Source organism: Lonchura striata, chromosome 1, assembly GCF_046129695.1.
Source record: "Lonchura striata isolate bLonStr1 chromosome 1, bLonStr1.mat, whole genome shotgun sequence".
NCBI classification, from domain to species: Eukaryota; Metazoa; Chordata; class Aves; order Passeriformes; family Estrildidae; genus Lonchura; species Lonchura striata.
In genome coordinates, this window is record NC_134603.1 from 127,636,972 (window position 1) to 127,652,130 (window position 15,159).

At 39.2% G+C, this 15,159-nt stretch overlaps 1 protein-coding gene across 2 annotated transcripts in view; it reads right to left on the reverse strand.

Annotated features, from left to right (window-relative positions):
• Positions 1-15,159, reverse strand: part of BZW2 (basic leucine zipper and W2 domains 2) — a 56,335-nt gene that overhangs the window by 26,842 nt on the left and 14,334 nt on the right. For both annotated transcript variants that reach the window (XM_021538307.3, XM_021538306.3), the window contains exons 2-4: positions 8,992-9,056; positions 2,809-2,985; positions 1,599-1,702 (exon numbers count right to left, since the gene is read on the reverse strand). In XM_021538307.3, coding sequence (XP_021393982.1) covers positions 1,599-1,702; positions 2,809-2,985; positions 8,992-9,049 — 339 coding nt within the window. In that variant the 5' untranslated portion in view covers positions 9,050-9,056. The remainder of the gene's footprint in view (positions 1-1,598; positions 1,703-2,808; positions 2,986-8,991; positions 9,057-15,159) is intronic.

Genomic DNA, 15,159 nt, shown 5'->3' on the forward strand with positions numbered 1-15,159 from the left:
GAGATGATAAAGCTGACACATGAGAAATACTGACTTCCTTTCCAAAAATAAGTAATTTAACTAATCTAGATTTTTAAAGGTGTTTTTTAAAGAAGCTTTCTGCTATGAAGCAAATATATTTTACCAATGTAGATTTTTGTCCCAGCAGTCTTTGAATCAGCTATGGACCTCTCCAGGAGCTTATCACCCTAAACACCTTAGCAGGAACACCAGCTTTTATGCTTTTAGTTGCTGTCTCCAGCATTCCAATAATACCCAGCAATTTAAAAAGATAAATACATACTTAATTAGCAATACAGTTTTGACATATGGGAGTTGCAAGGGTATTGCATTTTTATACAATCCTACTGGTAAGCAGAAATGCATGGTGGCTTTGAACTTTCCATAGAATTCATACTGTAATTTCTCATATAATTACTACCTTCCATTATGGGGTTATGCAAAGTTAGTTTATTTTCAAGAACGTTTTAGGGTTCACTGGCTTTTTGTATTAATTTCACATAGGCATGCTTATGCAAGCCTTATTCCTGCAAGAAGAAATTATACATCACACATGTAGGAGAAATGAAAGCTCTTGGAATATATGCCCAACTCCTAACTAGTTATGCAACTAAAGTTTGGAGGCGTGAGCTTTATATTTTTTGTCATTCATATACTTCATAGAATTGTTTAGGTTGGAAAAAACCTTTAAGACCATGGAGTCCAACTGTTAACCCAGCAGTCCCAAGTGCCACTAAACCATGGCCCTAGGCTACCATGTCTACAGATCTCTTAATATCTCCAAGACTGGTGACTCCACCATTTCCCTCGGCAGCCTACTACAACGTTTGACAATTCTTTCAGTGAATAAATTTTTCCTAATATCCATCTAAACCTCACCTGGCACACCTTGAGGCCATCTCCTCTCATCCTGTCACTTGTTATGTGTGAGAAGAGACTGACCCCCACCTGGCTACAGCCTCCTTTCAGGGAATTGTAGAGAGTGACAAAGTTTCCCCTGAGCCTCCTTTTCTCCAGGCTAAGCACTCCCAGCTCCATCCACTGCTCTTCACAAGGCTTGTGCTCCAGACCTTCCCCAGGCCACTGCCCTTCTCTCAACACTCTCCAGCACCTCAATGTCTTTCTTGTGGTGAGGCCCCAAAAATGAACACAGGGTTTGAGGTGTGGCCTCACCAGTGCTGAGTACAGGGGGATGTACACTGCCCTAGTACTGCTGGCTACACCACTGCTTATAAAAGCTGAATTTCTGATACAGTGCATGTGTTTCTTAAAATATGGTCATATAAATATTTCAGTCTGCACACAAAAAAAAGTCAACAAAACTAGTAAGGGTGGTTTCTAGAAACAGACTCAACCAATGGTGGACTGTGATAAGCAAGACTGCTTTTTGTAAAGAAAGCATTGACACCTGTGATCAGATTATCCCAGACATCCTATTTTCTTACCTAAAATGTGCATGTTAGGGCAGATTAATGATTAACAGGATTTTCAATTGGTCTGTAGCTAGTCTAGTGCAGCCTAGACAGACTGCAGATGTTCCATTATAATCCCTTTTGACACGTAAATGGAAAACAGTAATCAGCTGCGCCTTTACTGACCTGAGCATAATTTCGGATGGCATCATGATCTTCATCTGCAAAAAATACACAGTGGTTGGTCATCTTGGTCTTGTCATTGTCATCTATGCGTGTGCCTCCAGGAGCTGTAAGAAAGGAGAAAAAAAAAGGCAAGGAATTATTTCTTACTTTAAAGAATGTAAGATTTAATAAGTAAGTCCAGTAAGTCTTGCATTAATATCACAGAGGCAAAAGGCCACAGTAACAGCTGGGGAGAGGGAGAAAACAGAGACAGACCAAACTTTGCTAAGATATGGTGGCACCTGACAGAAGGAACACCTGGCTGATATGCTGCACTGTAGATCACACAGTCCTCATAGGACTGAGTGATTCAGCTCACCCTAAGGAATTCCTAAGGAATCTCAGCTGGTCCTGAGAGCACCGAGAGTGATCAAACAAGTATGGGTTGGAGCACAACCCTTACACATTATTTTAATTCTTACTTTAAACACCATAATAATGTAAATCCTTCCCAAAGAGAAAAGTATTAGCACTGTGTTAGTAATCTGAGTACTTGGAACATCCTGCTAACCCCTCTAATGCTTACCAAGCTCATGTAAACATGCAAAACACTGGCTTATTTTGTTGAGAGTTTTTTTCCTAGGTACTTCCACTAGCTGCTGTTTCCTGCATTACCTCAGATCTTACAAAAACATCTTTTCGTCTTACATACCAAAGAGCAGGAAGCAGCAGTCGAAGCAATGTGACCAGTAAAAGGCGATAACTTACTCAAAATTAAGAGGAAAGTGAAAAGCATGTTTTTGCCAGAAGCTGCCACTGATACCTGACAGAAAAGTCCCATGAACATGCACAAAGCACACCTCATTATCCTTCACTTCTCTGAGCTACCTTTTATTGCAACATCTACAAAGCAAGATTTGCAGCAGCTTTTAATCTGGAGTGCAACTTTTTATGCTAATAAATCCTTCAGTTTCCCCTAGTTAGCACCTCTCATTCTCTTTGCTGTTGCAAGCATATGCTGGTTTAGCTCAGACTTAAGGGTTCTCAGAGCAGTATCCAGAAAGTACTGAGGTGTTACTGTATGACAAACAACAAACAGTGCTATGATATGAGATGCAAGCAGTGAAATTGTAATACAGGCTATAATTTCCACTGTAGAGGAAGACAGCATCTTCAAACAAGCAAGTGAGGCTAATCATCAAAATTCTCTGTCAGATATTCTGCAGGTTACCTAACATGCTGCCAGCTACCAAAATATCAAAGAGTGTGTCAGCATAGCGGCGATAATCAAGCCGTGAGCCTGCTGCATCCAGAAACTTGGCTATAGCCTCCAGGTCATTCCCAGCTTCATTGAGGCCTTGGACAATTGTATCCCTGAAGACTGTGGGTTCAAATTTCTCTTTTTCATCTGAAACAGAGAGAAAGAAGAAGGAGAGAGAGTGAGTGTCAGTTTTAAAAATTGTTAAAATCCTGTATCAGTCAGCAATTGAAAGGACCACGGCACCTAAAATACTCCTCTCATTCTGCTCAACATACCATAAATTTGTTTAAGCTTGTATAATTTCAGGAAATTCTGCAGTGTTTACCCTTGCTTCCCCTCTCCTCATCATCTCCCAACAGCAAAACACACATAAACATATGGAATAAATAAACTGAGGAAAAGCAACTATTGTTTTCAAACTTCCTACTCTTCTCTTGCTCTGAGAGCAGAATAAAGGAAATGCTAAACTATAAATACATAATCTCACTATATGAACATTTCACTGTTCATCTCTTGCTGTTTTTCTTTTAATAACTATCTATACACATAACTAATATGTTTTCAAAAAGAGTCTTCAGGAAAAATAGGTGATTGAGTTATTAATAAAAATAGTTTTTTGAATAAACATTTAAGGCAACACAATGCAACCAAGAATTTATATCTTATATTCACAGACCTAAGCAGCACTAGGAACACAGCACGCACATAGCATTTTCCACAGCAGTCCCTTGTTGAATTCAATTAAGGCACAGCCTGACCCCCAATGTCCCTGTTTCAAGGTCATTAGTCACAACAGAAACAACTGCAACCTCCAGATAACTCTTATGTAGATTTAGCCATACCTCCTGCTGCCTTTTTGCCCATGCAGTTAACAGCTTACTGTGGCCACTTGAAGCTTCTTAAAAAAACTCACTTTTATAAAAGGGCACAAATAAAATGCCTGTTACTGTTAAAATAACTTCAAACTTCAGAAACAAAATTGCAAGCTGTTCTGTGCACTCATACACAGGGTTGTTATCACCTGCTGACACAAATACTGATACAAGTTCTTGTATCAGTAAATATCCAGAGGATCAGTCCAGAGACTTTTACTTACTGAATTGAGTATTGGTTACATTTCTGTCCAAACATCTGCTAATGCAGTCTGAAACATGCCAGCTGTAACTCTTGCAGACTTTCTGTGAAAAGTTCTGGACTTTATGCATCCTCTGGCTGCATGAGTAGCTTCCGTTCCTTGCTACTCATAATGCAGCTTTTCATCCCAGATCTTAAACAAGAGACCTTGCTTTTTAACAGCCTCTCTTCCCTGATCTCTTCCTTCGTTCCACGTACTTTCATGGCAATTGAATAACTATTTTACAGACAATTTCTACTCTTGATAGCTTTTCTGTGTGAGAATACAGAAAAGTTCTCTCTCCTCTGCTGCATGTACCTGAGAAGCACTCATTCTAGCACCTTCAGTACCTCACTTGCACATTCTCCTCCACTTCCAAAACATCCCCTTCTTCCATAGCAATTGCACCTGGAAGGCATAAAGCAGTCACTTCCACTCAGTGTCCCAGGTCACTGGGAAGCTCAGGGGATTAGTCCACTTGTCCTTTCAAGGAGCCTGGCAGCACACAGTCAGCTGCAGTTCAAGCACTAAGCACTGGAAAACTGCAGCATCCCCTTTTATTCCAGAAAGCCCCTGCTACACTGAACTTTTTGTGACTTATTGAGTCTACTACGCATCTCCACATGGACTGCTTCCCCATCCCCCAAGTCTGACCTCCTCAGACCAAAACAGATAACTCCATGGACACCCATACATATGTTCAAGCAACCATCTGCCCCCAACTCTGGCTCACCCTGAAGTGATGCACACATACATATGGCAAACCTAAATTCTCCACCACCATGCTCTCACCACCCAATACACTACTCAATAATGTCCCCCCTCTGGACTGCAAATGATTTCTTCCCAGGCTTTTACTTCACACCAGACCTTGGGAGATTTTCAGACTCTCAGCCACGTTCTCTTGACTTTGGCTGGCATGAAAACCTGGAGTCTGTATTCTGAGGAACCGCCTCTCCTATCTGCAGGGCACGGGCATCAGGGACAAACAAGGAGGTTGAGAGGGGAATTGAAGTAGGTGCCTTTGCTCCAGGGAAATACCCACAGAGAAGCATACTACTGGAATCCCATCCAAGCCACCAGACTTGCTACCAAAAACTGTTGCAGCTCTCCTCCAACTTGAAGTACAAAAACCAACCCAAAACAAAGAACAAAGCAGCCAACCAAGAAACAAACCAGTCTTTTACTGAAATAAGTACTTCAGTGTGTACTTCAGGCTATTTTACTTGTGCAGAAGAAACAGTTCCACCCATAAACAAGCATCTGAGTGTAATTATTCTCTTTTGGATTACTAAATAAGTATGAATTACTGGAAGAGCACAAAAAAAATTCAAAATGCTTGATGATACATCAACCAACAAGGAGATAGACTTTTGTTTTAAGAGCTGAAAAAAAATCCTGTTTTACTTTTTCAAATGTATTTTATCTAAAAATTTAAGTTTTCTCATCTAAACTACAAGGTATTATATGCTTGGTATCATGGGTACACAGTGCTCAGTACAAACACAAATACCATGATTAATATTTCTTAGCTATTTAAAATAGATTCTTCCCCTGCCCCAGAAGTCTTCCTCTCATCTGTAGTACTCTATTACTGTCTTGTCTATCACAATCTAAAAATTCACATAGGAACAGGAGGTGAATTCATTGCATGAAAAACGATTTTATTGAAACATTTTCCTAGTAAGCTAATGTATTGAAGAGGAAAATGCTGAAATATTACCAGGGGGTGAGTAAGAAGCCATCACCAACAAGGGATGACAGTCTGTTGAGTTGTCAAGTGCACAATTACTAAACAAGCACAGCTCCAATCATGGGCTAGCAGACGCAGGTGTAGCTTGCAGATGTGATGCACACAATATCCACTGCAGCAGTGCTATACACAGCTTTTTATTTTCAGAATGTTCCTAGATCCTTATTTCCTATCTTTTGCTTCTAAGAAAATCACAAAGTATGTTCATAGTCCTGCCTTAATTTTATCACTACAACAGAAGGCCCACAACTGTAATTCTATGGAAGGAAAAAGATAACATGAAGTAAGAAGAAGGGCCAAACAAGGTAACATAAAGGTGCTAATATTGAGTTTTTATTAGATAATTTTCTTATCTCCATAACTATAGCTCCATAAACAGAAATACTGGCCAGACACCAACTACTGCTGACCCTCACTGCAAAAGGAATATTCAACAGGTACAGAGATTATACCAAGAACTGACCAAACTATTTTATTTGCCTAGATTTATAGGAACTGTGAGATGCCTCCTTCCCTTGGAAAGTTTTTCCCTTAACAGTATCATTTTTTTCTTAAAACCTTTTTAAAGTGATTTGAATGTCTGCCACTACATATGTTGCATGCAAGGCTTATTTCTTTCATTTGGTTAACCAATGTAACTAGAAAGAGATTTACAAGCTCCTCCTCTTCTCTCTCAAAGATATTTTACACACTAAGCATACTTTCAAACTTTAAATTGAAAAACATTGTTTTATTCTTTCTTGCTCTGACAGCTCAGAAGTTGCTCACAACCTGAGATTAGTTGCAGCTAGCTGACCAGTGGTAAGAGTTCACATGTGCAGTTGGTTTTATTAGATGCCTGACTGCAGTGTCACACCTTGCTGAGATAGCAGTGCTGCAGGGATCTGCAGAAGGGAAAAAGGAGTATCATGGGACACAAATGGGTAAAAACAAGCAGCTCACTGTCCCCAGCAAGTGCATGTTTCAGACCCTCTATCTGCCTGCCTATTGCACACCACAGTACAGTCTCAAAAAACCATAATGTCATGGTCAAACCACAGCCAATGCATTCTGTCCTATCTGGATGGCATTTCGGTACTCATGCCTCTTATACTGAAACTCAGCATAAAAAAAAAAAAACTCAGAGTATCCTTTAGTCTTATGTCAAAGATGTAACAACCTATGGCACTGCTGTGATACAGAAGTATATGGAAAACTAAGGGAATAAACATACTTGGAAATAATTTCTCTTCTAAAACACTTTGCCTCTAGAAAGAACCAAGTAGCTATAAATTTCTAAGCAGGCTATTAAAATATTAAGGCAATCAGGATGACACCACTTTTGAAAAAGAGATCTTATGTTTTGAGTAAAAGAAGTGTTTGCATGTTAAAATTTCTATATTAAAGTCACTTAATATCCACAATCCCATTTAAGTAACCTCTCTCAAAGGAAAAATCACAGTTAATCTTTCAGACCACCCATGTCTTTTCCTTCTTCCATGTAATCAGCGAGTTACCTAGGGCTACTTCCAATCACTGTAAACAGAAATCCAAGGGATAGGCACAGAACTGCAAATCAAGTATCTTTATTTATTCTAATTATTGCTAATTAAATAGCAGTCAAAGACCAAATCTCTATTATGAAAGATTATGACAAACTTAGTTGAAAACGTAAGGTGAAAGTCTCTGTGAAAGAGAGAATATTTTCTAAGACAAGTTTATCAAATAATGTATTTACCACAACTGACTGACTAGATTGAAAAATACATGAGATCAATCCAGCAGTGTGCATTTCTGAGTGCTATTACTGGCTGATCTGACAGACAGATTTCTTTAGGGATTGCTAATTCCACTCCTCTGGCTACACCTCTAAGGTTGTGAGTTAATGCAGTGTATAGCTCCCACTGCATAATGCTCTTGACTGTGCTGATAGAACGTTAATCCAACTAATTACTGGAGCACCATGATACTTAATTACAAACAATACTGGTCTCTTTTTTAATTATTTATCCTTACAAACGTTGTATGTACACCATAGAAAAGACACTTTGCATTTAAGAGACTGTACGAGTGAAACAAATTGAAGAAGTGCTAGGTACAAGGGAGGAAAGCTGAGAAAAAGCTGGCACTGCTTTTTAACATGACTGAAACCAAACTATTTTGTATTCCTACCTAAGCTTCGTCATCATCCTAGATCTCTAGACACTCATCATTCAGCTCTTCAGACTTGTGATAAAATTTGAAATTTTCTGAGAAAGGTTACCAACTCTTTTTGTTTCTCTCATCCACACTAAGAAAATGCTCATATTTACATTTTCGGTCACAAGACATTTAGATAAGCTTTTAAGACATGTTAGCCCATACTTAGGGTTTTGTTTTTTGGTGGGGGAGCAGCAACGGAATAAAAGAATTAATTACGTGTATTTTGTATTTCTGCCTCAGACTGTTAGGCATTCATCCCAGCAACCTAAACTGTAACGAATGAATTCTGAGTATGGTATGAGAGAGCATGTTAGGATAACACCTGCTGTGCCAGAAGACCGGGGTGGGTGGTCAGTACAATCAGCATCACTCAGCTTTCTTCAAAAATTGATCTTCTATTGTACTTAATGAAACAAAGCATTGGTCATATTTACAGAAAATCAGTATAACAATGAGCAAATTGGGACTCACATAATTGTTTTATTTTAACAAATTAAAAAAAAAAAAAAAACTACACTAACACAGCAGAAATAAATATTTGTGAAAGAGGAAATTCCTGACCTCCTTCTGATCTGAAAGCCAGGCCAGTGAGATAATCTGACCATTTCATGGAGAAGGAAGGTGAGAAAATTCTTTTTTAGATATGAAAGCTTCACTTACAGACATGGCATTGATTTGAGTCAAAGAAGTAAAAATGAAAATCAAACCAAAAAAGCCCAGGTAATTTTCTTTACACAACCTTTAAATAAAAGCTCATAATTTGCTTTCTTAGTTGAAAAGGACATTTTAAGAAACATCCAAACTGAACATTTAAAAACTTTTCTTTATCATATGTAAATATACTATACATTCATTTAGCATCTAATCTTTAACTGAAGTTCCACATGACTTCATAGCTAATAAACTAAAATTTTAAATAAAGTCCTAGGATATATAGTGAAAATAATAGAATTCATAGAGCTTCGTTAAAAGTAATATCTTCATTCTTGACACAGCTGAAAAGGGGAGAAAAATCCTTTAGCTGAACTTTCATTCAACCATTCCACCTGCTCTGTTTCTAGCCATTTTAACAAAGAATAAAGCAAAAAAACATAATGCAACCTACCCCTCTTCCTAGTTTTGAACCGCTGGCCTGTTAGCACTGGCTTCTGATTCTTATTCATAAAATTTCTGGAGAAAGAAAAAAAGGGAAAAATATTTATACTCTAGCATTTACAGCAACAGTTTAATCTAAAGGCAAAATAAAAACTTAGTGTAGCAAAATCCCAACATATGAAAGGTAAAGAAAATTCTGAATGCATATTCCAAGAGTAATTCACATTATCTTTAAGATGAAGACCACTACAATCCAAGGATAATGTCAATGAGATGTGTTTCTTTTAAAACCTGGCTGTTGGCATCTCTGTAAAAAACCAAGAAGATTCAAAACTGGCCAGGAAGGTGATGGAATCATTGCCCTTACTCCTAGGGCAGGGGTACAGCATCACTGCCCATGCAGCTCATGGGGACACAGGGGGCACAGAAGTGACTAAAGCAGAGGACTGGGAACCATCCTGGTGAGGCTCAGCATGGCACAGGTCTCACCCTCCAGCACGGTCACCAGGCAGACGGATGCCCAGGGCTGCGCATTGTCCACCTCAAGACAAGATTTTGTGGTGTAACCGTAAAGATAGTGCTTTAACCATCAAATTCTAATCAAACATTTCTTACAAGCATCACTGTATCTTAGCAACTTTCAGTTCTGAAAAGCATGTGGGTGTTGTAAAAATAACAGAAGATAAACAAATCCCTCGCCCCATCAACTTTGAGCATAAATACAGAGTTAAGGACACATGGCACATCATACAACAGTACAAAATACTGGGCTTGTATTACTTCAGACCTTTATAGCAAATATCAACACATAATGTAAAAAAATTGGGAAGTGGTAATATATTAATGTCATTTTATCTAAAGAAAACAACTATTTTTAAGCTTTGGATATAATCAGTTTCATCGCACATAACAAACACATTTTACACAAAGAGCAGCTAAACCAAGAGCTGCATGCAAACAGCAGCAATTAAAAGGAAGCTTTGCAGCACTAGGAATTACCACAGGTCATCACCCTGCCCTGCCCACAGCACCTGCCAGCCCTGAGACTTAAGAGGCCACCTACTCCACACCCTGCAGGCCATTAGATCACTGTTACACATGAGTTGCTTGTCCAAAATTAAGCCTTCTCATTCAAGACTTTCAGTGTCTTCTTCTAACAACAATAGTTTTACATAAATCTGTATCATTTGTATTTCTTCATTGTGGACTCTATAGGTCTAGTTTAGAAGTACACAGATTCGCCAACATGCCTCCTTACCACAAATGAAAAGAAACTCAAGCTCCATGGCTGAGAAAGAAGCCATCAATCACATGTTAACTATCCAAGTAGTGTTTTCTCTGCCCTTGAAAGTTCATTTAACTCTCTTAACAATGCTCCAGCTATACAATGCATTTCCATTCACCAGACTTCTAGTGGCAGCATTCCTAGCTGGTGACTTTTCAGCATTTCAAATATTTTACTTGGGAAATACCTTCGTTCTAGTCTAGGTTTACCACTTATCCACAGTCAAAAACTCTGCACACAGGCACATTAGCTGGAAATAGCCCATACAATTCAGAATCAAGACTAGGTTTGCTTCCTGTAAATCACAAAACCACAAATACACAACAAGCAGTTCAACTGAGATTCATACTCATCGCTGAGATTTACAGCTGCAGTTCTTACAGACCAAGGAGCATTTCAAAACAACTGCAACACTTAACAGCCTTCTGGAAAAACGTTCTGCTCATTTACAAAGAGTTACAGATGGTAAACCAGGATATGATGGGATCTTTCAAAGTGCTGTAGGATCCAGGACTGCCTTCACAGCAGAGCTCAAAAGGCTCTTTCCCCTGATGAGACAGCTCAGTGTCAGAGGAACAGGACGTGCTTTATAAGTTAATTGGGCAGATAATTTAGCAGTCTACAGGGATAAGCAACAATCCAGCCTCTAGCCAGTGACTGTCTAGATTTGACATATTTATCTGCTTGGTCTTTCTGAGCTTCAGTTATTTGTAAAGAGAATGATCTATAACATTCGCCTAGTTATTTTTGACTTGTTTTTATGTTTTGCCTGGACACCTTACACCTTATTCTAAAACCATTGATTTCAAGAGATGGCAAGAGGAGTCCAAGAGGTTTACAAAGAACTGTCAAGCAAGCCACACAGCAGGTAAGAACTGTAAGAATCCACTTTTCACAGCTCTTCCAGAGCACAAACGTGCTGTCAGGCTGGGGTCACAGTGCGTACTTCCTTAAGGAACACACAAAAGCCTTCAACCCAGCATACTGGTACAGTTTCACTGTTTCTATAAAAGAAATAAATGCATACACTAAATTTCTAACAGCAGACTTCTTTCCTTGGATGCAGTGTATTTTTAAGCTACAAAAACACTTGCATGTACCTGAAGCTTGACTGTGGATTTTAACTGCTGCCTGTGAACATAAAATGTGTCCTTTAAAACAGCTGGGAAAAAGATTAAAAGAACCACAAACAGTTAAAGCAGGACTCCCAACTTGTGGCAGATTTAATGACTAGAGGTTCAGCTCAACAGAAGAGACTCTTGAATAGCTAATTACTAGGAACACAGGATATGCCTTCTTCTATATTTAGCTTTAAATGTACTGTGCTTTAATCTGCTCGAGTGAGAGTCTGGCTTTATAAAGCACTGCCTCAAGCAATGGCTCAGGATCCTTCATTAAGAAACAGCATCTTGAGACTGAGCAAAACCAACCCAGTGATCTATACAACAATCAAGAATGGCATCGGCTCCTGAAAATGAGATTTAAAGTGCTGCTACTACCACAACAGATGCCTGCATAATAGTTTAAAATTTACGAAAGTAAATGCAATGCAAAAACTTTTTAAAGAAGCTAACAACAGCACAGAAGTGGTGGCTGAAGGCTGTAAATTCAGGGTGGCAGCATATAAACTTGCACAGCACATTTGATTGCATCAGAGAGTGCAGCCTGCCTCCATGGTGTCAGATAGCTGTAAAACCTTGAAATCACTTAAGACCTTGAACTATTACATATATTCTCCATTTTGAAAGGTACAGCACCTGGGTGGCTCAAAGCCAATGCCAGTTTTGAAATGGCAGCTAGACAACTCATAATGGTTTCAGTGGAGCTAGGATCTTAAGGATACGTATGGGTAGGAAGGGAATAGCCTCCAAAAGAAAACTCAAACCACCATCCAAACTTGTATCTTGTAGCCCAACATCCTCCATGATTCACATTAATTGCCAGCAGGAAAGCAAGCAAGAGATATGGAAAAGACAGCTCACTCCTTTTGCAGACTCCACTCTTCAGAAGAAGATGGGAGAGGCTCAGCAACAGAAGCTTTACTCTCGATTTACTGCTCAATACTCAAGCAGATGTCAGAGCACTACAGAGCTTGGCACTATGCTCCACAATGGGTTCATTATCTATACAAACCACAAAACATCTAAGCCTGCTAATTACTAATCTGCAGCGACAAAATTCATCAGAAAAAATAAAAAAAAGTATGACTTCACCAAACTCCATTCTCACTCTTGTTAACAGGCTTGTATAAAACAGACTCATACTTTAAAAATTCATAAATTGGTGAGATGGCACATTCTCATGAGACACCTCGAAGTTCAGGAACTAAGCTTTCTCTACAGTTGCTCCTCATTTTCATGCTAATGACCCTAAACAGTTAAAATAAAACTGAGGGACATAAATAGTTGTAGATATGCAGACACATATTATATAGGAGTTATTCTAACCAAGTGATCTCACATAATTAATAAAAATTGTAAAAAATTTAATTAATAAATCCAGCATTAATTAATAAAATTAATTTATAAACCTTGCAGCAGATGAAGTAGAAGTTTTTTCACCACTTCAGCAAGTATGAACTCGCTTAGTAAGTTAGAAAACTTACTAAGTTTTTTATCCACACCACAGGGAAATTCTTATGATGATTAACTCCTAAATTATTTAAAGCCTTGGTAAGGCTGAAGTTTCTACCATTTGTTCTTTGAAACATTTTGCTCAAATTGAAAAAAAAAACACTGAAAACCTTTATTCAAAGCAACATTATTTTTCTAAGCATCATTTTGCACTTCTTTGGACCAAAATATCAAAATCATCTGAGAGTCTTCAAACATTAACATGCTCAGATGAATCTGGGAACAGTTGCTTCACAGCAGTGAAACTTCACTGCCCTAGTTACAGAGAGAAGGGAATCAGCTCCAGACAACAGAAGAAAAAGAACAACATTTTAATAAAAACTACCAGGATTTTATGGCTCTTTGTGTGCATGGCACAAAACACAGCCCTCAGGGCAGGCAGTGACCCTCTGGGCAGCTCACTGGATTGGGGGGGCTTGGGGAGGGAGGGTCAGGCAGCACTGCTCCACAGGATGCTGCTGCTGCTGTGGGGACTGGCGCCGATGGCGTTTGACTGACAGGGCGATGGAGAGAGCTGCCAGAACACCACCAACACAGCACCACCAGCTTTCACAGGAACAGATGCTTGGCAGGAGTTATTTCCATCTCCTTCCCTTATCATGTAAGACGGGGGCACTCATCACAAAGGCAAGTAAAATAGAAGCATAGATGGGTAGAGTTGCTATGAAAGAAACATCCCAACCCACATATCAAAGGAAATCTTTTCTTTCCCACCAAAGAACATCCAGGACATTAAAAAGTCATACTGCGTCTTTTTTATCCAGTAATGTTATTGGGTGTTTTCATTGTCTCACAGTTACAGTTCCAGGCTTGGGGTAAAGAGAGTTTTCCACCCCTTTCAGCAGCAAGCCAAGAAATTACATCAAATAAAATCACTGAACTTGAGCAGCATAGAGGAAAAGCTGCCCTTGCACTTTTGCCAGAGAGGAAACATGTCAGCATGCAGCCAGCAGCTGCCTCTGCTCACTGAAAAGCAGCAGACAGCTAGATCATGAGCTAACAAAATCTGTAGGTGGAAAACATATAAATCATTACCAGCAGAGAGGAACAGAGCAATGTAAGGGGACAAGACACAGCAGATGTGATGCAGACAGGTTCTCAACAAATCCTCATCATGCTTTCCACTTTCCATTAGGACACTGAGCCTTTTGTGCCTAAAATATTGGGATGCTTTTAAGAAGTGACTAATAAGCTGTAAATTCAACCATGGCACAAATCACCAGGAAGTGCAGCACCAGCAACCAGGTTTATCTTGCAGACTTGCCACAGAGGCACCAGCACAGCTGCCACGTTTACGAAACCTTTAACACAAAGCTGCTGTTCATCAGGAACAATAAAGACAGAGCCAGGCTCTTGCCACATTAAAATCCCTTCCCTGATTTTATAGCCTCAACAGCAACATGCAGGGACAAAACAGTAACATATGAATCTGCAGGGTAAATACAATCAACATGGGGTTTTAAAATTTACATGAAATATGAATATTGCTGAACCACATGCCCTGTCTTTCCCTAAAGAGTCTTCCAGAAGCTCTTGCACTTAAATATTTTAAAAATGTTTATTTTTTAATCACAGAACAGTACTAGTCCACAGTAAAAAGTGTATCTACTTCAATAAAAATATTTGTCCATTATTAGCATGCTTAGTGGGAGAGAGAAAACAAGGAAATGAAACAGAAGGAATTGATTTAATTCTGCAGCAAATAGAAATGAATACCTGAAGAGAATGAAACTTCCACACACTAAATAATAAATAAAAACCTGTGCTCATGCAAGGTTCTCCAAAAACGAACTGGGCATGCAGCTTGTGAAGAGCTATCCTGGAGAAGGAAGAGGAATGCCTTACTGCTCTTTGTATCCATCTGAAAGGAGGCCAGAGCCAGGGAGAGCTGGTCTCCTCCAAGTAATGAGCAGCAAGACGAGATGGCCTCATGTTACCTCACGAGAGGTTTAAATTGGATTGTAGGAGAATTTTCTTCACTGAAAGCATTGTGAAGCACTAGAATAGGCTGCTCAGGGAAGTGGTAGAGCCACTGTCACTGGAATTATTTAAAACACATGTAGATGGACTTGGTAGACATGCAGATGGCACTTAAGAACATGATAAACCCAGAAAAACTAAGAAGATGGACTCACTGAAGTCTGCACCACAAATCACATCACCTAACAGCTAAACTGCAACAACATACAGAAAGATATTTCTTGAAAAACAGCCAGAAAACCTCCAGTTCCTACTGCCACAAATAAATGTATAATCAGAC